The sequence below is a fragment of the Falco peregrinus genome, chromosome 5, assembly GCF_023634155.1.
Source record: "Falco peregrinus isolate bFalPer1 chromosome 5, bFalPer1.pri, whole genome shotgun sequence".
Taxonomy (NCBI): Eukaryota; Metazoa; Chordata; class Aves; order Falconiformes; family Falconidae; genus Falco; species Falco peregrinus.
Genome location: NC_073725.1, coordinates 98266948 through 98292248, shown reverse-complemented (window position 1 = coordinate 98292248; position 25301 = coordinate 98266948). Strand labels below are relative to the sequence as shown.

At 39.8% G+C, this 25301-nt stretch overlaps 1 protein-coding gene across 25 annotated transcripts in view; it reads right to left on the bottom strand.

The window, feature by feature from the left end:
* MAGI1 (membrane associated guanylate kinase, WW and PDZ domain containing 1) overlaps positions 1–25301 on the bottom strand; it is a 355883-nt gene that overhangs the window by 164083 nt on the left and 166499 nt on the right. For 24 of the 25 annotated variants that reach the window (XM_027793294.2, XM_027793300.2, XM_055804179.1 and 21 more), the window contains exon 2: positions 10665–10781. In XM_027793294.2, the coding sequence (XP_027649095.1) occupies positions 10665–10781 (117 nt within the window). Of the gene's footprint in view, positions 1–10664; positions 10782–14740; positions 14766–25301 lie in introns of those variants that run through there. The other variant, XM_055804182.1, reaches the window with a different exon arrangement.

Below are 25301 nucleotides of genomic sequence, written 5' to 3'. Positions count from 1 at the left end.
AGCTCCCTTCATTATATTATACCCAGTCTTCTTTTAGTACCAAACACTCCGGCTCATTGTAACAAAGAAAAAACATTAAATAGGAGTGGTGCTGCAATGCCAAACACCACCAGATAGGCACCCACACAAATTTACAGGAACTGTAAGGGAAATACTTTGTCAGATGTGAGAGAACTCTACCTTTTCTTGAGCAGGAAGTCAAAGGCAAACCATAAATCACTTCAGGATGGGGAAAGGAGTCTTTGTCCTTATGGTAACCCCAACTTCGCACCATGAAAGAAGACCATCTTGAGACAAGATTTTACAGCTGGGATTTAACTCACAGGGTGGAAAAAGTGTGAGATAGAGCACTCTTGTAGGTAGGAGCAAACTTCTCCAACAGACTTCTCGATCTTTCATCAGTACATTTTGGATCCAATTCACTTACCATGTGGGAACAGCAAATGGGGAACAAACTGTGAATTCAAATAACTGTAAACTCAGCAAGATGTGGAAATAAAACACAGATGGTGCACTTCAGATTAAGGGTCAGCATTTCAGCGTCGCTTTCCACTTTTACATTGTGATAGGTGATGTATAACAACCACCACCTCCTCCTCGAGACAGTGCTCTAATTAAACCTTGACTCACTAGGAAAACAAGGAGGCAAGTGATACCTCCACAGAAGCCTCCCTGCCAGTCAAGAGGAGCTAAGGTTACTTTGTTAAGCTGCGGCTCATGGTTTTGCAGCTGGAGGATTAACTTTGGGAGTGGAAGTTGTCTCCGCTGGACAGACAGAGCTGAAAAAAGTTTCTACAGCTTTTTGGGCTCCCAGGCGCAGTGCAGCAGGGCTGCTTTGCCTGGCCGGGCTGCGCCGAGCACCCGTCACAGCCCCTGCCACAGCAACCCCTGGTCCTCTCTTCACCATCTACATTTCCAGCAAGACTGTGCACAGGCTGCTCTGAAACCCATTTGCAAAAGCCAAGAATGCAACCACTGCTTACCAGCGCTACCCTGTACCGGTCCTTATAAAGTACCCAGTACTAAAACACCCCTGGAGCTTTCACCATCGTTGCCTGAACATTGGGTTCATTTGATTCTCTAAACACAATTTTGTCCTAAATCTTGGGAATGGAATTCAGGATGACTTTATTCTTGCTGTGAAGTGTTAATTGCATGCCCAGGGCCCTCCAGGAAAGGGTCTGCTTGTAAGCACAAGTTCAAAGAAAAAATAAAGGAGTAAGTACAGATTAGATGACAGAAGAACTATAAATCTAAAGGAGCTTGAAATGCCAGACAGAGAGGAGCAGTAGCAATTGTAAGGTGACTATTACCTTCAAAATATGCTGGAGGTTGTTTATCAGATTAGAGTTAACGAGGGAGAAATCTAATAGTACTATAATATTAAATTTACCATTTTAATGGTATCATCAATGTTCTATAATGTGGGCAATTTACAGAATGTCTGTCAATGTGATTCTCCAGTGTGGTTACTTACACAGGAGCAGCACTATCACATCTCATCCGCTGTTCTCTCCTAGAAAACACTGGGTGTTTTGCAGAGAATTGGGGAAAAAAAAAACAACAAAAAAAAACCAGGAAGGCTGAGATAGCAAAATACATATTTCAAATTATGGAAATGCAAAAATGGGAAAGATATTCATGAACATAATGGGATGTTTACATTCCTGAAAGAACTAGGTCCAGCTCTGCCCCACTGTTGAGTCCAGCCCTCCCACTTCTGCACTGTCATTTAGTGTCCTGCTGGGTTTTCCTCAACTATCTTGCACATCTTGTAACGCTTGCTGCTTTTCTCAAAGCCTTACATACCTGGATTCAGAGAGTTAAAAATAACCTCTCTATTCAAGGACATTTTCAGCTCTCATGTATTAGGCTCCTCTGAACAAAACAAAACACCAAAAAACCCACACCCTAGGAAAACCAAAAGTGAAAATGGCAGCAAGGACTCAGAAACTAACAGGTATATGAAGAGTCAAAATACTCAGCTTCAAGTTTTTGATTACTAATTCAAGACTTGTGAACAGTAAGAGATGGTAATTCTGCGTTTATAAATATCCATATCCTTATGTATTCAAGGAAGTGTTTGCTAAAAGCAGCAGCTTCTTAATTTGGAGTTCCTCCTGCCTCTGTCACCTGCCCCAGCCCCTCAGTTCTGAGGTTCACCAGTTAAAATCCCTAATACAACAAAGGTTACCCGCACATTTGTAGTATATGACCATCTCCTTTTTTGGTAGAAAAAGAATCCACACTGCAGCAGTAGTATTTGAATTGCCATGATGGTCTGCACTAAAAATGAAGTATTATCAATTTATCTAATAAGCAATACTGCTTCTTCCTACAGACCTCCTTTTACCAACATCAACATTTTTTGACTGTTTTTCCCCCAGTAAACAAAGTGTTAAACCTGCAGTTTAAAGTAAAATAGCAGGTAGTGAATGAATGATGAAGTATGAAATATAATTCAATGGCAGATGATGCTTCCAAGGGTCTTTGATGTTTTTCTCCATCTTCAGCTCCAAAAAGACCCTGCAAGTAGAACTGTTAGATCACTATCATCTGATTACTCTGTGATATACGTCTCATTTTAAAGATACATTAGCCTTTCAAAGAGCCATTTATTAAACATTTCCATTTAAATAATAATTTTCACAATCCTCAGTGAAACAGATGTATTCCCTCTTAAATCACTAATTAAGAGCACCCTGGGACATTACAAAGCTCTTTAAAAGGAATTCAGGGAACTAGTGTCCCCCTTAAACAAATCTGTTCTGGCAATGACCCAGGAATCTTGACTTCATAACTCAAAGCTCTAATTATTCAAGAGGACATTATAAAAAAAGGATACATCTAGACCATTATGACTAATAGGAAAGATTTATTTCTCCTTCAACAGAGGCAGAACTAGAAATATTTGTTCTATATTTTTCTCCCTTCTTATTCACTGGGGGTGGGGGGGAGGAAAATCAATGAAGATTAATTTACAGAGTTATTCCTATTAAAGGTATTGGGTATGACTCTCCCCAACAAAAAACAGCTAGCAGAATCTAAACAGCTTTGTAAATGATTACACGGCTAATCTCCTCTCTGCTGAAATAAAGAGAGAAAGGATTTAGAGGACAGCATGCTTTATGTGAAGAAGCATGCTAATGTTAAAAAAAAAAGACAATTGTTTGAAGATGAAATGTAGCAAGTCCACATCCCCATCAAACCCTCAGGAGCTTGCATCTGCCATTGCCCTCCTGGGCTCAGAGACTGTCACAGCTGCAATATATGTGACTGGGAATCACACGAGTGTTTCCTCCTCTGAAACACCACCGGGTTTGCTGCCGCTAAATTGCAGGTACCGCACTGGACCACAGTAACATCATATAAACAGGATTTTCAGGTGTCCTCTTTTAAGTACTGACAACTTTGATGAAAGAAGCACAGGACTTTTGTAGCTGTGAAGCCACCATTCAATCACAACATACCTAATAATCAGTGATGGGTGCTTTCTAGAGGGAGTTAGTCACGAAATACCAAATATGAATCCCAAACACAAATGTGAGTGGAAAAACAAGTTAAAGAATAGCTACACATCTAATTTTTCCTCATTTAAAACTGTTCTTTTTGCCTGGAACACTCATTCTCTTGGCTTGTAACATAATCAATACACTGTAAACCTTGAACAGATATATGGTGGTAGTTGAAAAGAAATCATGCCACGTCGATGAAATCAAAAGCTGGGACACTGCAGACATCCCAAAAGATGTAATCAGGACCCTGGGACATCATATGAAAAACTATGGCAGGACAGAGCCAGTTTTGAAGTAAATAATGTGGGGTAATTAATCTCCACCCCTTCAACCTCCAAACATCAGGACCTGCTCTCAGCTCTGATTTACTCTCTGCTTTCCCAGAGACTCATAACCTTATAAACCTTTACATTTTAAAACATATGCACAGACATTGCTTGCACTACCCAAATACCCACTTGCAGATGCTTTGCTGTAGTACAAAGCAACTGCACTGGAGAAAAAATAATATGCAAAATTAAGTACACTGGGGACTAACAAAGAAAACAAAGAAAACTAGCCACGTAATCTCTTCCCACACTTCTTACCCAAATCTCCTTTGGCAAATGGCATGGGAGAGCCTATAAGGCTGAGCTCCTCTGCTTTGTACTGTTCTCTGGTGCCTCATGCAATTTCAACTGGGTGTACAGTGAAATACAAAAAAGCTATTCCTCACAAATGGGTAAGCAGATGGAGCAATATTTGCTACCATAAGTGCTTTTATTTCCAAATGTAAAAAACCTCCAACCACAAACACCGAAACAAAAAAAACCCAAAACCAAACTCAATAGTTCCACTGGCACAAAATGCACTATTGATCTGAAAGGACAGAGCAGATGGAAAAAACGTCTGAAGTCTCCTAAATTAAACAGAAATGACTGTCTATAGAAAGGAGCTTAATTACAGAAATATTGGCCCTGTTGCTCAAAACAGGGCACTTTTCTCTCTTAAAAGTGAAAACACATCTGGTTCACTAATACGTGAAGTAATTATATCCCTGAAAACTGCAGGGGACTCTGCTACAATTCTGCACTCTGGAACACAGCAACAGGGATTTTGTAAACCCACTGGCTGTAGGCAGGATACAGTCTCTGCTGAAAATACAGGAAAAAGTAAGTGTGTGTACATTAGCTAGCACAGAAAATACACCTCATATTCTTCTGAGCTAGATTAGCTCACAAGCACTGGTACTTGAGAAAAATTATCTTTACATGCCGCTGGTACCTGCATGTTGCATCCTAGTGATAAGAACAGTATTTTAAAAATATTTTAAACTTTTTCCTGACATAAATCTTGTGAAACAATTAAGTAGTTGTTGTGTGTTACAAACAAGATCAGTCTGTTCTTCATCACCTTATCAGTGTGGGCCTTCAAATGAATATTTCATGGACACTGCAACTTTTTCTCATTACAAAAGCAGAATTACACCTCTAGGAAGAGAACTGCAACAAAAGGTACTTGGATAATAAATACGGCTGCAGGTCTGGAAAGCTTTTGAGAATTCAAAGAACATTTGTGTACATAAACTGAAGATTTATTGCCTGTGAAGAAAAATAATGTGCACTGTCAGTGATTCTGTTTATCCTTAATAAAAATTAGTAACTAAAAATAACTTAGAAATTATGACTCAAATATCCCCACATGTAAAAACACATGCATTTGTAACATAAAGGCCTTTCTGCTCCACTTCAACAATTTTTCCCAGCATACTGATACACTATTATACTCAGTATTCTAAAGAAAAGAACCTTCTGTAAGCTGGTTTGCATATCCCTTCTATCAATTCATTCTGGAGTTCAGAAATACTTATGGGGAGCCCAGTGCCACCGGACTTTAAAAGCTACCCTGGGAAATCACTGAAGTCTGGGGGGCTCTGACAGCCGTTTCACCAGACCCCAGCCCATTTAGCCTCTAGTCCTCCGTTAGCTGCAGCTGATGGTGGTTACGGCTGTAGCAGCTTACCCAACTCCTGGAGCAACTAAACTGCCCTTTGGTCGTTCAATTATCAATGAAAACATTAAATCCAGACAATAACGTTCAATGTGCTCTTCTACATCCACTTATTAAAGTTTGTCCTATACATACTGTGAAGTTTCCTTGTTCAATATTATTGGTTTTCCTTAGAAAGGGGACTTTTCCTTTGTACCAGCAGATCACTTGGAAATTCTCAGATTTCCCACTGACATGTGAGAGAGCTCAGGCCCGCCAGGTGCCTGGGTGTCGCTGCCTTTGTCTAAGCCTCCTTACAGATCACTTGACACTTACGCTATTGATTTTTATCCATTTCTTTCCATGTTGCTGCACACTCCCCTGTAAGACGAACCACAACAGTTAGAGCTACTGTTCTGTAATTGAAGACAGAGAAACAGATCAAACTCTGGGAAGGTGAGAGAACAGAAAGCAGAAATGAAAGCGGTAAATCTCTAAGGTTAAAATCTCCAGCCAATTAATCCCAGGGCATGTTCTTGTTTTGGAAAAGTGAATCAGTTGTTGAATGGTGACCTCCTGAGGTTTTAAATGCCAATTTTGGGAAGAAGAGGGGAAAAAAAAAAATTGCCACATAGTGTCTAGGCTGACATCTAAGACTTAACTCCAGGCTAGCCATTACCTTGTCCCCATTTCATTCACCATCAAAAAGACGTTGCATTTTCTGGAGTTTTGCTTCTGAAGACTACAGCCTGGCAAAGAAAGGAATTGCACAGTACTGAAATAAGATAAATGTTGAATATACATGAATAAGGAGGGGACCACTGATCTGTTATTTCAGTCATGCCTGCACCAGGTACACTGTTTTGGTAAGTAAAGGCACAATGCCAGAGCCACCATAGCTGAGCCTCTGCATGTCACACAGGACTGAAACAAGTGGAGAATCAAGTAAATGTGCCCAGAGGAAAAGAAAAAACCATGCCCTGATAAGCTTTTATGGAAATAATATAATCTCCCTGATTCTTCTCGATACACTTTGAAAAGAAAACTGCTGTCAGGTTATTGAGAATAAGCAACTAGGACAAATGGCCAGTTCTGCTTGTTTATTTTAAACAGATGCCCTCTACTATCATTTCAAAATGAGGAAGATAATCCTGTCTGTTCAGCCTTCCATGAACAGTGGTTTAGACAAGCTGATGCACTATAATCTTAAAGTAGGTTGCTATCATATATCTTTCCCAATTAACACTATTGCAGAGATATTCCAAGGTAAGGCTACTTGGAAACACCTATTTAATGGATATATTCTTACATGTACTTCCAACTAATCACATTTTCCACTAAGTAAACCTTCCTTTTGGGGGGAGTTCTGCTCCTAGAAACACTCTCTGCAACCTAAAACCTGGATGTCAGCACACTCTACATCACAGACTCTCAGCATCCCCCCAGATCGGGTGTACTGCAAGTCACATTGAGTTCTGTTAGCACAGGTGGACTCAGACATGACGCAAGGTGCCCCGACAAGATGCCTCACATGGTTGGTAAACCTGCCCTTTTGCTCTTAAGCATTTAGGCTGTCAAAATTGAGCTGAAATGAATCAAATCCACACTAGAAATAAGCTGTGGGCAAAGGCTCTGCATCAGTCAAAGCACTTCTGGTACAGTCTTGGGCAATCAGTAATCATCAAATTGTTGCCAATTCACAGTCTACTCCAAGCTCAATGGAGCCATTAACTAGCCCACAAATAGAGCATTATTTCTGGTGATCTTCATTAGGCACATCAGAAAACAGGAAAAATGTGGTGTTTAAAAACAAAACAAGGCAAAGGGGACAGCTAGAGACTGGACCAACATCTTGCTAATCTGGATGATATATTTGAGGGTTTTCTCTAGTTCTGACAGTGGATTCTACATACTAGGAATGCCAACAGTTACTTATCTGAACATGTAAGGAGAATAACTTTGCTCAAGTTTAAGGTGCTGATTTTTCTTAAGCCGAAGACAAAAATACTCCAGAAAAGAGTTTCTGCCCCAGCATGTGACGTTAACAGTGAAATGAGAGCATCAGGAAGAAAGCAAAGGAAATAATAGACAGTCTGTTCAGCTGAAATAAAAGCTAGTTCAGTGACTGAACTACACTACCTCTTTCAAAGACTTGTACGTTGTAAATGCATGGCTCCATAAGTGCTTACACACCATCCAAATATATAAATAAGGTGTCCTGCCTCCTCCTTACTCTGGCTCGGTCCTAGATTACAATGCTGAAGTTGTAAATTCCAGAGGAGAATGTTTTGGGTCTGTAAATAAACCCGTGGGTTTGGTGTGATAGAAACAGCAGAGCTCTCACAACAGTATGACAACCAAACTTGGAGGCCACCTGGAAGCTTGTCACAACTGTTGTTTACTACACATATTTGCAAAAAAAAAAACCAAACCAGCTCAGTGGGGAACAGGGAGCTGAGGGTACAAAGCCTCAGAGGAAGCATGCTAGAGGGGCAGAGGGCACTGAGAAGCAGGGGAAGACTTCAGCTTTCAAAAATAACCATGCAGTTCATCTACTTATTTCGATAACATTTCACTTTTGGGTCCATTTCAAGACTTGATTTCTTTATGACAGCTCTCACGTTCAGGGATGAAGTCCTCTGGTCTCAGAAAATCATCATCGTGTCACCCATTTAGGCAACACTCGTATCCCTCTTGGGAACTGACATCATCCCACTCTTTTTACCCTCAATTGTTCATAAGAAAAAGCAAACAACCATCTCTCCTAAAGTAAAAATCTAAGTGATGCTTAAGCAATGTGTTATTGTCATACAAAATAACAAGGTCAAGACAAACTTTCTGTATCTTCTTTCCCCTCTGCTTGACCTCTAGCTTCTACAAAAGCTATAGTCACGTCTTCTCTCAGTTCTGAAGCCAGCTAAGCACACAACTGGCATGCAGCTCTATGGGAAGAAGCCGCCCTCTGGGTTTTCTCACCGCCTGTACCAAACTAGTCAGAGCTGACCACGTGGGATACTTAATAGAATTTCTGGGGAAGAACTGGTTAACATCATCTTTCTCCATTTTGCATTTACTAATTATCACTTCATTTAGCCCTTATATTAGTACAACAAAAAGCAGCTGTCAGGCCAAGCATGCTCAGTCCAAGTGACCTTGTGTTCTTGTTCATGTTTACCACATAATCAGCAGGGAATTCCATTTTCAAAATACAAGACTTCATAATCCATTAGCACTAGAGATTGGTCCAGGGCTCTGGATTTACTGGTCACGTGTACCAAGGAATAAAAATATAAGTGTACAGCTAGATTAATCTCCAGACCTGTAAAGCATCCCAACCCACCGTGTATGCAGCAGTCTCATTAAATTCACATATGAATATTAGCATAATTCTTAAAAGCTACCGCTAATACCATCCCCACAGTACATGAAGAAAAAATTAAACGCTACCTGCTTTACAACTCAAAGTATGGAGGCACACAATAACTAACTCCACTCCTCAGATTTTCCGTTTTTTTTTCATAAATGGAGCATAAGCACTGATCTTATTAATACATCAACAAAGTGTATTTCCCCCAACTATTTCTAAAAGGCAGGAATCACTTTTACTGCTCTTAATTTTAAATCAAAAGTCTTTAGTGAGTCCAAGTAGTTTAGCTCACCATCAAGTTCAATAAATCAGAGAAAAGAATCAATGGAAAGCATTTCAAAATGTAACCTTGGTAACGCACAAAATGCTTCCACAGAACTTACGCTCATTTGCTTTATTTGCTGCTTTAGAAATTGGAATATAACACATTGGCAGAAGGACATTAGCATCACGACACTGCATCTTCTGAGCCTCACATTGCACGTGCTCTCTGAGAAGGCACTTTTCGCAGTATGCTTTAAAAACCTGCAGCTTGGCAAGTTAGATGATTGAAAACTAATCGTATTTCACGTTGACAAAATGGCAAATGGAAGTGTTCAATAGAAAATAATAATCCATATTTATTCTTTATGTCTATGCACAGCACTTGAAGTGTAATTTGGTCCATGCTTTCCACTGATAAAATGAAAATAAACCTAATGGTGATATACAGTCTCTGCCATTTGAAGAATCAACATTTGTCAGTGTTACCACACAATTTTAGCTGTGGTCCTACACAGTTCTCCTGCATGCAACACTTAGACTGAAAATGGCTATTACTCTACGTGCCATTATGTGGTGTTTGTTGGCAAATACAGATTTTTGAGTGGCAATATCATTATTCAGTATTTATCTAAGTCTACCACGATAAACAAGCTGTGATTCATGATGACATACAAAACTTCAAAATATTTTGCTGTTTATCTCAATATCCTATAACTAAGATGTTTACTAATTCTTATCCAAACCTGATCTGAAAGGCATATAATTATTTCCACAGCTCAAAGTTAAGGACAAAAACCTTTTCTTTACAATATCCTCTCTCAGCAGCTGGAGAATGCCAAACAGAGGTCCAATGAAGTAGGATCATTCTCCACTCTTTGTACATCTGCCCAAAATGCCAAGGACTATCTCATTTTGAGTAAAGATTCTGAACTTCTATAGATTACCACCCTCCAAACTTCTCAGGTTTCCTCCTGGTGGTTTTTTTGAGTGAAAAAGAGCATTTCTTTCTCAGCTTCACTAACTCTTGCCACTTATCTTCTACTTGAATCGAGGATGACCTTCCAACAGTGGCAGTTTTCTGCTACAATGGCACTCAGCCATGAAATGCTGTTCAATTTCACAAGTTAAATAAGCATCAGAAATAAAGTTCTCCCAAGGAAATAAAAATAAAAGCAGGGTTTTTTATTCATAGGTTTAAAACCAATAAAGGAACATTCACCATAATGTTGTTAATGAAGACAATTTCTAAGGGAAGCATTCACTTCACGGCTGTTTTTTTAGTTTTTTTTTTCTCCAAAGTAAGCATCACAGGCTTGCATCAAACCATCAACTGTTCAATAAATGTACTCAAAAAAGCAGAGTTCAGGGATGAACTGTTTTCCTTTTCAACCCTACCTGAACCCTACCTGCTGTCACACATAGGAGTCTGCCCCCAGGCTGAAAAATGAGTCTCCCCCTGGAGCCCGGCACACCACCATGTGAAAGCTCCTCAAAAGAAAATATGAAATTCTACGACATGTAATCCACCGGGTTGATGTTTTGCTACTTACAAGGCACAGCATGGCGATAAAGGTTATCTCTAATAGTCTGCTGCAGGTCGTGATCCGGCGATCCTTTCTGAAACCTCTGGTTCAGATAATGTCTCAGGTCTTTGTTCAGTCTGCTTCCTGCAATGAAAAAAAAAGCATTTATTTATTTCTAAATGCACACAATTAACATTTCCAATTCAGGCAAATGTTAGACTTCCATTCAGAGTCCCCTAAATTATGGCATGCTGACTTTATGAGCAGAGGCTTATCTTCCTCTACAAATGGCTAATTACCAAAAATAACTCGCTGTAAACAAGAGGTCTCTCTTGTCTCGTAATGCATCTTTCTTCCTGTGGTGTTAAACAGATCATCATTCCCTTTTATCACTTATTTGTCTGAGCAAATGGAGAAAGACAGATGATGTGAAGAAAAAGAAAAATAATAAAGGTAGAGTATTGCTTTTGCAATGCATTGGAGGGTGAGCTGGGCAGACAGGCAGAAGGCAAAGGCTGCTCCCGGTGGAGGTACTACTATAGCCAAACATGGCACCAAATCAGACAAGTGCTGCACTTTGCACTGGTATCTACACTCCAGCACACAGCAGGAGTTAGAAAAGAATTGATTGAAGGAGTTAAGAGCACCAAAAGCCCTCAAAAACAACAGAATAATACCCAACCCTTTTCACTTAACTCTATTTATTTACCCATTCAGTTTTGAACACTTCCAGAAGTGGGTGAGAATAAAGATAAATCAGTTGAAAACAAAACCAAACCAAACACATAAACAAAAAGAAAACACAATGAAAAAGAAAGAGTTGTTAACGACTAATGCTAGTTGCTGAACACCAACATGTTCTCGTAGGAGAACATATGAACTGGAGTAACTTAACGAAGTCTTTTCCCAGAAATTAATTGTTTCCAAGTCTGCAACAACATTGACATTAATTTGACTGAAAAACAAAAACCACCCCACGAGAACATACAGAGAACAGGATAGAAACTCTTCTGTTCTAATAAGAAAAGAAAAAAAAAACCACTGGAAAAGCTTCAGAGAAACGCAACTAGGATGATCAAAGTGTGGAGCAACTGCCATGCAAGGACCAAGGGAGCAGGTTGGGATGCTGCACCTGGTGTGGACATCGGTCTCCAACATGCCCAGAGGGCAGGCGGGGACTGGCTGCTCCCTGCTCTCTAACACAAGGACTAGGAGACACCAATGAAAACGAGCAGGAGATCGGTTCAAACCCACACAACAGTGGCTGTAGCTCACGGGGGCTGTGGCAGATCTTGCTGGAGAGCACTGTGGGTGCAAGAAGCTTATGGAGGAGTTTCAAGGGGAGATGGGAAAAGCACTTGGAAGACGGACCCGTTGCAAGTTGCAAAAGACTGTAGGAAATCCCTTGAGCTGAAAATGAATTGATAGTGGCTGGAAGACATGGAAGATGATGTGGGGGCATGTTAAATATCTTGCTTTTTTCCTCTCCTTTGCTAGGCATCTTATTTATGGCCACAGTTGGAGCCAGAATGCTGGGCTACACCGACCTTGGGCTGAACCACGGCAGCTGTTTCTACGGGCTTTTATAATTTGCATTATGATTTTTTGGATTGTGAATATGTAATGTAGAGATCGTCTCAATACTTGTTGACACTGAACATAGCATCACAGTTGCAGATTCCTGGCTGGAGCCTGTAGAAATCACTGCAGAGCAAATCAAGAATAATAATACTGCAATGGAGTGCAGTTGGACAGCGGGTCTGGGAGGCAGAAGCGGTACCAGATGAATGGGAAAAAGAGTGCAGAGCATGAAATGAACACGGGCAGGAACAGCCTATCTGCCTAATGCAGTCCTGCAACATTTTAGCAGAAATGTTGGTTTAAAACCAAAACTAAAGAAAAAAAGCCCTGTACTCTGAAATACTAAGTCGAATTCTAAAAAATAAATAGGTGATTCGTATTTAGGCTCTCCAGAGAGCTTTTTTTTAAAAAAAATTAATTTCTTACTGAAGAAAGGAAGGTGTAGGCAGTAAGACCAGCTATTAAAAGAAGGAATTTTTTTAAAGACCAGGATGCTCATTACAGAAATGGCTCAAACAACAAAACCGAATTGAAGGCAGACAAAACTAGTTCAGCACACTTTCCTGAGTTAACACAGCAACACCCTTCACTCCAAAAGCAGATTATCAACCCGTTTTCTAACAAATGGTCTCAGTTATTACAATATCAAAATGGTTTCCCACCTAGGAGGCGCTTAGATGGCTTGGTAGACCTGTGGGCCACAGTTTTCCAATGTCAGAGCTGACGTTACAAACTCCTGATGTTTGATTTCATACCACATTATTTTACTCCACAGGGAGACTAGGCGCACACACACCCCACCCCACCCCCCAACAACAACAAAAAAATCAGCATCTGCTAAAATAATAAAGCATTTCTTTATCTTTTAACTTAACAGTCCACATTTTCTTTGCACAAGAGATAGTAAGACAAGGTGGTTTCTCATAGCAAAAAGAACAAATATGACAAACAGGTTGGAGACAACGCAAGGGCTTATTCCTGTGAAGAAATTAATGCACTTAACTGCATGTATCCTATAACATAGACTTTCTCCTGAAATATTGTGTGATTCGTGATGAAATAATTTATATCACAATAATGTCTAGAGGTGAAAAAGCTCTGCTGAGCTAGGGTCTGTTTGACCACAGAAAATATGCAATTTATTGATGATATCTGCTTTTAGTTTCCCTCTGTGCCCATTCCATCTAGCATCTCAGTCTATTACAACCCCCACTAGAAAGTTTGGTTATTTGGTTTATGCAGTAGCTGGGATTTCCCAGCTGAGTCACTGATGCACTAGCCAAGATGGCAGTTGCAAAAATAAGGGCTATAGCAATACTTCCACTCACATGATTGTCCACTCAGGGAGCTCACAGTGGTGCTCATTTCTACTATGTTTTAAATAGGGACTAAGAAAAGGAAAGAGGAGGGAAAAAAAACCCACAACCAAATAATGCTTGCTAAGCCACATTTTTGTTGCTAAATTCCAGAAAATTCTTGATGGAAGTAAAGGCTTCTTGCAACCCTGATGATCTCAGCTCAGCAGTCACCAAGAACACAGCTGTGGACAAAAGCAGGCTTAACCCCAGGCAACACACTCAAGAGCATGGAAGAAGAAAATATGCTAACCCCATGCAGAAAGCCACCAAAAGGATCCATCCTGCAACATGTTGGATTCTTTGCCATTTGAAATATTTCACTCCATTCCGATTATCTTTTCCAAAAATTTCCTCAGATTTGAGAGGTCACCTGCTTGATAATGGCATTTTTTAGCAGATTCTAGTGCTAGACACAAATTTATAAACTTTGATAAATTCTTTTTGAACCTGAAATGTATGCACCCACAATTCCTAAGAATCTGAAATGTATGCCAGTGACATTTGAGCAACCTCCTGTGTGCAAATAGTAGCAGTGAAATTAATTCCGATCCTCAGGGGCACCCCTTGTTTGTGAATGCTCCCTCTGAAAACACTTCTCACCCTCTGATAGCTTCTGTCGGTACATCAACTGCCACCAGGCTGGGTGGAAGGGCAGGTGCTCAGAACCACCTGATTTTAGGCAAAAGTCCTCCCTTTGTAAAGTCTAATTCCATGTATAAGTTGTGCTCAAGAAAATACCTGGCACCACTTTCTGCGAAGATGGGCTGTGTTGACTAGAAATAATACTACTACCCTTCAAAATACTCCTTTTCTCAAGGAGATTGGGTCTTACATTGACTCTTTTGAGATCCTTTCTTTTCTTCTCTGCTAAAAGCACGTAGACAGATCCTACAGTAGTGACAATAGAGGAGGAATAAAAGATGCAACCCAGAAACAGTAGTTTCCAAAACAGGGGATACTAGATCCTAAGAGCCAGTGCTCAGCTCTTCCTTCCTGCTGGCCAGGATGTGTTGGAAATGCATTTATTTGCACACAGAAAAATCACCCTGTTATTTCTGTAATCAAAGTAATCAAATTTAGGCTGATATATCTAGCTTTAGAAAATCCGACACACATGGCGGGAAAAAAAAAAAGTAAAAAGAAATTCCTCCCTACTAAACTCACCAAAATTCGTGTTTTAAGGTTTCAGAAGTAAAACATGTTCAAAGACTGGTTTTTGTTGTTGCCACAGTTTCCTTCCTTTTTCTTCCCCGCTGAAAAAAACCAATACCTTTACGTGAACATACAGTCAGAGAACCAACTTTCCACTGCTTCTCTCCCCACAGTACTACTCCAAATCTGAGATATTTCTTATTATCTGAATCCCTCTTTATCTTTGAATGGAACAAAGGGCAACTCACTGAATGGCTGGTTTTTTCAATTATTCTTGATTATTATACTGCATTTTACAGTATGTCAATAGTCCTCCCAAATCATTACATCATAACAACAATATTTTAGCAGCAAAAACAAACCCCAAGGGGGAAACAAGACATCTCTCATAGAAAAAAAAAAACAACTGACATACAGTTGTCTGAGAAACAATAAACTGTGCTTGTCAATTTTGCGTAGATAAATATGTAACCTAGATGTTTTTGTGATTAATGAAAAATATTGACTGTTTCTAAATACACTGCTTTCAAACCCACACATTTATCCTCCAACAGTTACCTAATATTAAAGTCACTAGAGAAACTATGTTTTGAATTATGCTCTGACACTTATTGCTACAATTTCCAGTTTCTACAGGGAAGAAACCTGCATACCAGATCATCTATTGCTGTCTTCACTGCATAAGAACATCCATCTCTTCAAGAGCAGTACCACCAGCGAGGCGCAGTGCAGATCAGGGGGGCTGAAAGCCTCTTGCCTTATTGACATATGGGCTTCCAATAAGGAAAGCAGACTGCATAAATGACCAAGCAAAATCTGGATTTTTTCAAGAAAAAGCTGAGCATGAATATCGGAGGGCTGACAGCACCTTCCTGCCAGCACCTTCCTGCCAGCTGGTAGATAAGTCTATGCCAGAAAATATATTCTGAAGATATATTTTATACTCATGTTTTATGCATTTGGAAACTATCATTTTATATTTTATGTTTATATTAATTACTGCAGCTGTTTTGTCCCATGTACATTTTGAGATGGTCATAGATAATCCTGACAAATAGCTATACCCTGGCAGAGCCTATAGCTGCTTGTGGGAAGAGGGGTCAGGGTCAGGCCCAGGACACAACAGTCTCTGATCTATATTACACTCATACACTAGTAAATATTTTTGCTTTATCCTTCTTTGGGAAGGCTAACAATTGCTACATTCACAGTGACTGATCACATCTGAACTGGAAAAATCCATTTTCCATTCCTTAACTGCAGCAGAATCCCCCTTCTCTTGTCAGGATCTCCATTTAAAGGCGTCTTTAGCAGAGAGATGCTCTTTGGGCAGACAAAGACCATTTCAAAACAACAGGGCCATGAAGCAATGAAAGGTTAAAGGCCTTGCTAAAGGGATAAAAGTGCAATAGAGTCATCTGGATTAAGACTCTCTCTCACTGCCCTGATGTCTACATTGAGAGGGAAGGATTCAATTTTTTTTAAAGACACAAAGATTGCACATGTTGGATTTGCTGTATAAACCCCCGATTATAACATGCTGTCTTTCATCTAAAGGTCTCTATCTGAAGGTATTTAACAAACATTAGTAAGTTATCATGGTTGGACGGGTTTTATTTCTGTGCTACAAAACGAACTGCAGAAAAGGAGGGGGGGGAAAAACCCACAACCAACCAACCAACCACAAAACACACAACAAACAAAAACACAGAAACCCCCTGACTTGTTTAGAGGCACGCGCAGAGCACCTGCAGCTCACATTTGCTAAAGTGGCAAGTGGACTTGCATTCTCAGTTGCCTGGCATTACAGGCTGGGTGACCAGTCATCCTGCCTTCTTCAAGGCTGCTACTCTACCCAGCAGAGAGGCTCAACACAAAGTCATCTATAATTAGAGCTAAAATAGCTCCCCTTAATTATAGTGTATTAAATTAAGCTGGTTAACCCATCAACTCGCTTAAAAAAACCCAAAACCAAACCTAGGTTGTTTGTTGTTTTTTTTTTAAGAAATGTTAAAATATTAAATAAAGTAACTAAAGACAATTTCTCAACCTGTTGTTAAAAACTTAATAAAAAGTGGGGTGCAGACAGGGCTCCTGGGAAGCAGAAGCCACTTCTTAAAACTTTTCTGTAATAGCACTTGGCACAACAGTAGTGCCAGGGCATCACCGCTGTGTCTTGCTAATGCTTGCAATGGGTTCTCCTCAAGTTCTCACCTAAAGGTGGCCCTGATACTTGCACATATATTTTGTTAATGTCTGAAGAGATTCATATTCTATTTCTGGATCAATTAATATAATAGTTTTCATGGCAAGGTCCAGTAGACAGCAGCCCATCTTAGAAGACAAAATGAAGGCTGAGTGGATTTTTATCATTTAACAAGACCATGCTGGTAACCACATCATCATCAAATATTCCTAATCCCAGCAGTTGTTACACAAACGATAACAGTTTGTGCTATATCATTTGATTCTGTCCCATCCTTGTCTTCCAGCTGCTGTCCAAAAGTGATTATAAATAATGGGGCTATAAAAGCCATTCAATAATTAGAAGATTCATTGGCCATATGCCAGCAGTGACAAAAGCGAGTGATTTATGTAAGATGAGTCTGTCACATCTGCCAGATCACAGTTTCATTATGCCTGTGGCTTTAAGGTCACAGTTTAACACTGTTACAACAGCCATTTGTCATGGGGGTGCTGGGGAGAAGAGGTGAAATACATCATGGTTTTGTTTGCTTTCTTGTTTTAACTACTGAGTAAATAAGTAAATAAAGTCCAGTACCTACATTTGTTATTCCATGCCTCTCGTGAGGTCAAAGACACAAGAACATATAGTAAGACAGAAAACATTCATCATGGTTGGCCAGAGTTCAATAAGATTACAAAGCAAAACCATGCAGTTTAAAAGCCTTAAGTATTCATGTGGCTTCTTAAATTCAATATAATCTAAGTGTGTTCTATCTTCCAGCCACCCATGAAATGAAGGCACCTTGTAAACGCATAATATGTTGGTAAATTAATTGCTACCACATTTTACTAACACAAGTAAACTTAAAAACCTTTTATGGCTCAGTGTGCTAAAAAGATATTTAAACATCGTCATGGGAATTCAGCTTAACAATTAACATGGCTCAGCAGACACCCAATTTGATTCCAATTCTATTTTCTCCTCTTTTTTCCTCTATTAAAAACAAACAAACAACAGCAATGAACTTTTTTACTGCTGGGTAAAAACCAGTCCCATAAGTCCAGATGTTTGGATGTTCCCCATAAATGCTTCAATAGCCTCATCTGTTATTGTCAACGATTGCTTCCACACCAGTTTGGACAGTCTCTGTTGACAAAAACTACTGGTCTGAGGGTATAAACTCTATCTTTGTTTGAAATGCTATATCCAGTTCCAATCAGTATATTACTTTAATTCACACCAGCCTGCAATAGCTGGACTACAGACAGATGAACTGCTCAGATCAGAGCCTAGATGTTTCCAGTATTCTAACAAATCCATACCACAACCAAAGCAAAATGACTGCCCATCCTTTACAGACCTTCCTGAAGTAAAACGTAAAATACTTTCCAATTTTTATGCTTTAAAACCTACTCCGAACAACAAAGCCACATCCACTGCAATATCCTTCCAGTGGAAGGAAATTATGATAAGCTGGAGGGTTATGCTATAAAGAATTGCACAAAGTTACAGGATGAACTACCTACACAGCAATAAAACTCAACTTTGATGGAGCATGGTTAAGACTTCAGCAGCAGCCTAGCTGCTGAATCAGCAGAGAGCACTTCAGCGCAGCTACTAATTCCTGTCTGGAGAATGAATAACACTTGTTACTTTATTACTAACAGAACTTCTTAAAATATTATTTTAGGTGTAAGCTGTGAATCTGAAGGAGAGGTATTCACTCAAAACTTTCAGGTCGTGTACAGAATCAGGAGCAGGCAAGAGCTTTCTTGGCACAGTACCTTTTGGTATCGCTCTCAATCTGCATGGGTGAATGAACCAGCACTGAAGTGGTAACTCAGCATTTGCTGCTACAGAATTGCACTTAACAGATCATAAATCCCAAGTGAAGCTATTCTGTGAGCACCTAACCTAATCTACTGTATTCGCAGGGTGCTCCACCTTATTTTCTGTGCATTAATAGTCATTCGTATTTTTACTGTAAATTTAAACAAACAGTCTTTCAGCTGAGAAATGCCAAAAAAAATCCAAAGAGCTCAAGCTTGGAGGTTGAAAAGAAAAAATATTATCATTTATACCTGAAAATTTCCAACACTTGTGACAAATACCCTTCTGTTGCTCTCTGCTGAATCCAGACCAGCAATACCAACAAACAAAGCAGAAAGCCCAGCCTTTTTGCCCCTTTGGCCTCTTGACAATTCTGGTGCCCTCAAGTTTCATCCTTGAATTCTTCTCAAAGCTCCTATAGAAGAAACGTTCCTTCAGCCTCCAACATCTATGCAGCTCAGCACAACTGTGGCCTGGGAGAGCGGGAGGCCACTCGGCCATGATGGCATCCCAGGAAAAGGAGCATGGCCTGTCACGGAAAAGTGTCTGCCAGAAAGCTATTGATTACTGTCATGTCCTAAACGAAGTTTGACAGCAGAATGTTCTATAGGTCTGGCTAATACTAACAATGCCGTCGAAGAAGAAGAGAAAAATGGAGAAACTAAGCCTCGCATTATTGCAGGCAAATACAGCCTGAAGTCTTAAGCCACTACAATATTAAAACACTTGCCAATTCAAGTTCTTTTTTTGTGGGGATTCAAAGTTCAGTCATCCCAGAGCCACTGGATGAATGACGGTAGAAATCAAATCTTTTTACTTCAAGAATAAATTATTTTATTATTTTCTTCCATAAAATACTAAGGTTTGAGTTTGGGGTTTTTTATGATCATAGTTTATCACTACACCTACAGTCCAGGATCCCTTCTGTGTCTGAACAGGTCAAGCACCCACAGCGTTGATGGGCGACACAAATTGCTAGGGCTTGTTGAAGCTGTGCCCACATGAAGGAAAAAGCTGTTTCTGTTGATCTTTGCCACAGCTTTGCTGCAGGCTGAAGCAGGTTTCCATGCGGAGGGGTCCCACCTTAAAGTAAAGGCATGAGTAAGAACATGAGGACATTTTCTGCTCCTCTGTTCTTAAAACATGTGATATCTTTTACTGGAGCCTATAGCACCGTATCACTGAATAAAGGATGACATTTCTCCAGAGGAAGTGGCAACTGTACCTGCCCTAGGAAACTGTAGAAGGAGGGAAAATCCAACACATGTGAAACAAAAATACAGGTAACTGAAAACATGCAGCTCAAGCCACAAGAATATATGATGAATAGAAGAGGGAAAAGAAAGGTCAGCAGTATTAACGACTGTTGGCCATAGATACCTCTAAAACACATTTGAACTGGTCAGGCACGGAGCTTCAGAAACATGGCTTTACTGCATCCATATGGGTGCTGGCAGATGTCGAGCCAGACATGGTGTTTCTTGCCTACAGCATAGTTAATCATAAACCCAACTAATTAAAAGCTGGAGATTAACCACTACTACTCTGCTACTGACTCATAAGAGTCCTCTTTTCTTCCCCCACATTATTTTCAAGAAATGCTACAAACTCCCTGCTTTTGCATTAGCTTTTTTTTTTTCTCTCTTTTTTTTCCTTTTTTGCTTTGAATAATCCACAGACACACAACAAGGAAGGATCCCACACTCTCAGGTGGTCTCTGTGAATGACAGTAGAGAGCGAGGTGAGCCGAAGTGAGAGAAGGAACCTGCTAGGATCACAAATGCTGAATATTTTCCTACTATAATGAAAAATCTCTAAGATAAACCGTAACACTGATAAATAGCCACGCATACTATAAGGTTTTAACAGGAAAGCTCAGGCGGGTAGGCGTGCAAAGAACAAAGTAATACAACATCCTCTAGACTTGTCTTCAATGAAATCTGGATTGGCAACATGCTAAATACTGTAGTCTGTTCTGAGGCCAGATCAGCGCTGAACTAGAGGCGTAAGTTAACTGCTGACCATCAAGCTGTAACATTAAAGTCATGTCCATAAATGCTTCCTCTTTGTGGTGACTTTAAACCAAGTGCCCAGAGCAAAGCCTCAGCTCTGCAGAACTTTACAGAAAGCCGGAGCCAGAGGTGAACTTAGGGAAGCAAAGACATTCCTCCAAGGCAGGCATTTTGCCTTGCACACAAAGACGCTGCTGTGCTGGGGCTTTTTGCACTGCATTTTCCAGCAAGGAAGAGCGACGACAAGTATGAAGCAGTCATTAGTGGCAAGAATCGTTGATGTTGCCACGTAGGCTTTTTAAAAAAAAAGTAAGCAAAAAAGAAAAACCCTCCTACACATCCGAAGTGAATGCAGAATGAAATCATTGTAAGAGAGTGGCATGAGATGCAGCCTCTTTCCATGAACAGCTCTAAAAGATTCAGGCTGAGTGGGTCACGCCCCATCTGCACTAAACCTTCCCATCAATGAACACAGACCGGGCTACGTGAGCAACTCAATCTTCCAGTAGAACTTATTCGGGAAAGCACAGTCTGCATGGGAGCCACATAACAGCATTTATCACTGACAACTACTCTGTACAACTGAGTTGCATGAAGCAACCTGGATAAAGGAGCATTGTTTTGTTTCCTTTACTCCGACTCAAAGCTGCCAGCAAACCTTTCCTTTTCTGGGATGCAAGAGGGCTTATATGGCAGGCAGCAGACGCAGGGCAGGAGGCAAAGAAGAAAGTCTAGATAGAATAGTAAGAACAGGAAAATCAAGATGAAAAGCACTTGTAGTCTTTCACTCAAAGGCAATGACCCGTTTCTGGAAATTAGATGCATCTCTCTGTATGTCTCCTGAAAGGAGTTACCATATGTTCTAAAAGTAGGATATAATATTTGAGCTGTAAAAGCCAAATCAGCTTGAGAAACAGACGGCATTACAATGCTTTAGCAGAACAAGCCCCACACAACAATATGCCAACAAACTCATTTTCTAGCATGGCACTAGGAAAATATTTGCAAAATCTGAAACCCATTCCCTAAATACAGCATTTGATTCTTCCAGAAAAATGGGAAAAACTGACATATATGCTAGCATTAGGGAATTTTGAGTAGCTATTCATATTCTTTGATTATTTTTTTTTTGCTTGCTGTTCTCTGTAATTTAAGCACCGGTAGTGTTTTTTTGAAACCTGACCTCAAACTCCTTCAGCAGTCAAGCTAAAGTCCTTGTTCTTCCTTGATTGCCGGAGGGACAAATTCCCATTGCCCAGCCAGGTCACCTCTGAATACTAATCACAGCGTTGGAGTTTTTCACGCTGCCCTCACTGGCTCCCGGGCATATGTCAATATTAACGGCCTGATTTCCAGAGGTACCGAATACATAAAATCTAATGCTAAGAACCTGTGATGGTGGGGCCATAAACGCACACTAAATGCAGGCATTAGCAGAAGTCTAGAATTTTGATGATGATTTTTTATTATTTTTTTCTCACAAGTATCTCTATCAGAAAATGTTGGCTTTTTTGGAAGAAACCAGCTAAAAACCATGATGTGCCTTTTCAAAGCTCTGTCCAAAGCACAAGCCAACTGACAGCCCATTTTCCAGTTTGGCTGGATGATGCACACTCAGGTACACCAGGGTGTCACAACAGAAAAGAAAAAAAAAATTCTCTCCAATATAATAATTTACTGAGGTGTACAGGTTAATTTTCCAACTTGCTGTAACAGTTTTCCAGAAACAAGATCTGCCAAGAAACAAAACCAGAAATAAGACTTGCAGTGGTCTCACTATAGCAAATAAAGGTCCTGTTCCTACTACGTTATTTTCAAAGAGCACACAATGAAGCTTAACCTGAGATGGACCTGCTTTTTTTTTTTTTTTTTTCCTTCTTTTTAAATATATAATTACACATTTGTGGACATACAGAAGAGACACCAAACCTCTAACATAGTATATAAAGGAAGAACATAGGCAACAACGCTTTTGTGATTTAGAAAGCTAGGCTCTCAAAGCTGAAAATAATTATGAGCTAAATCTGTGGGGGGAAAAGCATTTAAATAGAAAAATGTGTATAACAGTTGGGAGCTGCTGAAGCACACTTTACAAGAGGCACAAGAAGCCACAAAAATTGAGTAAGAGGGTCACACTGGTTAAAAAACCATCCCCGCTTATAGGGAAAATGACTGCAGCTTTTTTTTTAATTTCATGTTGTAGACAAAAGGAAAACAAGATCTAAGAAACTGGACTAGCTCTGGTTAATTATTCAAACTGCAAATATTTTTGTTTTATTTTTAGTCTACCATTGGAAGTATTTTCTGATGGTTGGAGGATATTCTTCATCCCTGGAAAATGTTACATCAAGACTGAATGTTTTTCTTGAAAAAAACATGTGCAACTAAAGAGAAATTGATTCAAACTAGTTCTATAAGGTCTTGAGCTATTACTTGGAAATCTAATTTAAAAAGACAATGCTGAACAGGTAGGTAAAGGGCTCAGAAGAATGGGAGATCCAACAGCAATTCAGAAGAGTTCAGAGCAAAACAATGCAATGAGCTAAATCTTTTCAATTGCTCAGTTGACCAAGAAGCTATGCAAGTTCAGAGAACCTCACTGGTAAAAGGAAAGCACTAATGTGCCAGTTCTGTTGTAAAAGCAATTCAATATACAGCATTATGGGCCTCCCTTTTGTGCAGGAAATGAAAATGAAATTCTAAAATAAGATTTTGAAGCACTGGCAGAATAAATGAGTTGGCCAGAGCAAGCAAGAAGTATGGCAGGCCAGTCTGTTAAGAGTTTTAATAAAGTGCTACCACATCTTACTGGCAAAATTCGATTGCCAGCTAAAGTAAAATGAATGAGGGCAACGCTGCTGTAGCTGTACCACATACAGTCACGTAAAACAAAAACTCTCTGATTCTTGGGACTGTCTCTTCCACGGAGAGCAACCCTTCTCTTCTTTCACTGCCACGTCAAAGGCCAGTCAATGACAGCAGCTAAAATATCAAAAAATTCACATTCAAAACCAAAACCCCAATGAACTTGGATAGCTTTTGTCTCCAATGTAAATTTAATACCTCATATAAAGCAAGATTGGCAATAAAAAAATAAATAATGTACATGAAAAAGCTTACTAGGCCCTGTAACAAATATCTTTTTTGCCTTGGTCACAAGGTCTAGTTTTCCTAATGTGTTTAGGAGTGCCTGTATCATGTTTCTGTCACCCTAACTTCTCCCTCCCAAAGAAACAAACATGAATATTACAAATGGTAAAACCCACATTTTCTTAAACAGGAAATAAATGTTTATATGTGGCATATAGCAAAATATATATTTCCAGAGACAATAGCTACAAGATTTAGACTTATTAGTGCAGGGCTGGGATTTTTAATGGAAAACACATTCTTGGGGATAAGAATTTTAATTACCAAGAAAGAGCATACAAATGGCTCCTTTAGATTTATAGCAGAGCAGTTCTGTAACAGAATCAAAAGGACATGGTCTCTTTTGGTGAAAAATAGAATATTGGAATAAAGAGAGAAAAACTCGACGCAGGCATATGGTGGGTTAGACATTTTCCATGGAATGCTTTTGATCACAAAATTGCATTTGTCAACATGAAGACATTCTGCAAGAACATCAAATTTCTGCAGAAAATCAGAGATAGCTCCGACAGTGCCTTTTCAGATGACACCTTAGTTTGCCAGGCTACCCTGATCCTGGCCATCGGTTCATAAGCTTCCAAGCTCAGTCCAGTCAAACCTTCTGCCCATGTGCCTCATCTCTCTCCCCTCCCTTACAATCCTTAGAAAATCCATACTGCAGGAATAACAATTAGCACAATAGTCTGAAAGTGGTGGCCTACGAAAGGCTACCAATACCTGGGATAGATCTTCAGACTGCAAACAAAAAGGGAGCCAAAGCACTGGTTCAATTCTGAAAACAGCAAAAACTGGCAGAATTAAGTTTCACAGATTCTGGTCTGGTAGAAAAGGAAATAGAGGCTCTTTTGGCAAGTGGTGCCTCCATTGTGTGAGCACATTACTTAGCCGCAGGCACCTCACCCTAAAAACAATTAACTGGAAAATACAAGACCAGAGTGGTCAAAATAGCAGTTCCCCAGAATTCAAAGTGGAAAGAAACACTGGTTTAATTCCCATTACATTACTATTTCCAGCAGCAGTCTTGGTGGCTTTCTCGTATATCCATAATTAAGGGCTTTTGTGAAAGATTAACAGGAAAAGCAGAGATGAAATGTTTAATCAGGCTTTGCTGCTGGCTTTGGCTTCATGGATTTTTTGCGTTTTGCAGGATGCAAGCAGACCTGACCATTTTTTATGGCCATTTTTGCCTGGTAAGTATTGGCTGTCCAGACTCTCATGGTTCTAACCAATCTGCAGTTCTGCCAGGAAATCTGCATGCTCAAGCATCAGCTTTACTGTCATTGTCATTAAAACCAACAGCCACTTTATTTTTTAAATTATTTTGATAAGCGTCCTGATGATGCTAAAGACAACAAGAGATGCAAAACAATAAAAATCAGCATTAAGTGTCCAA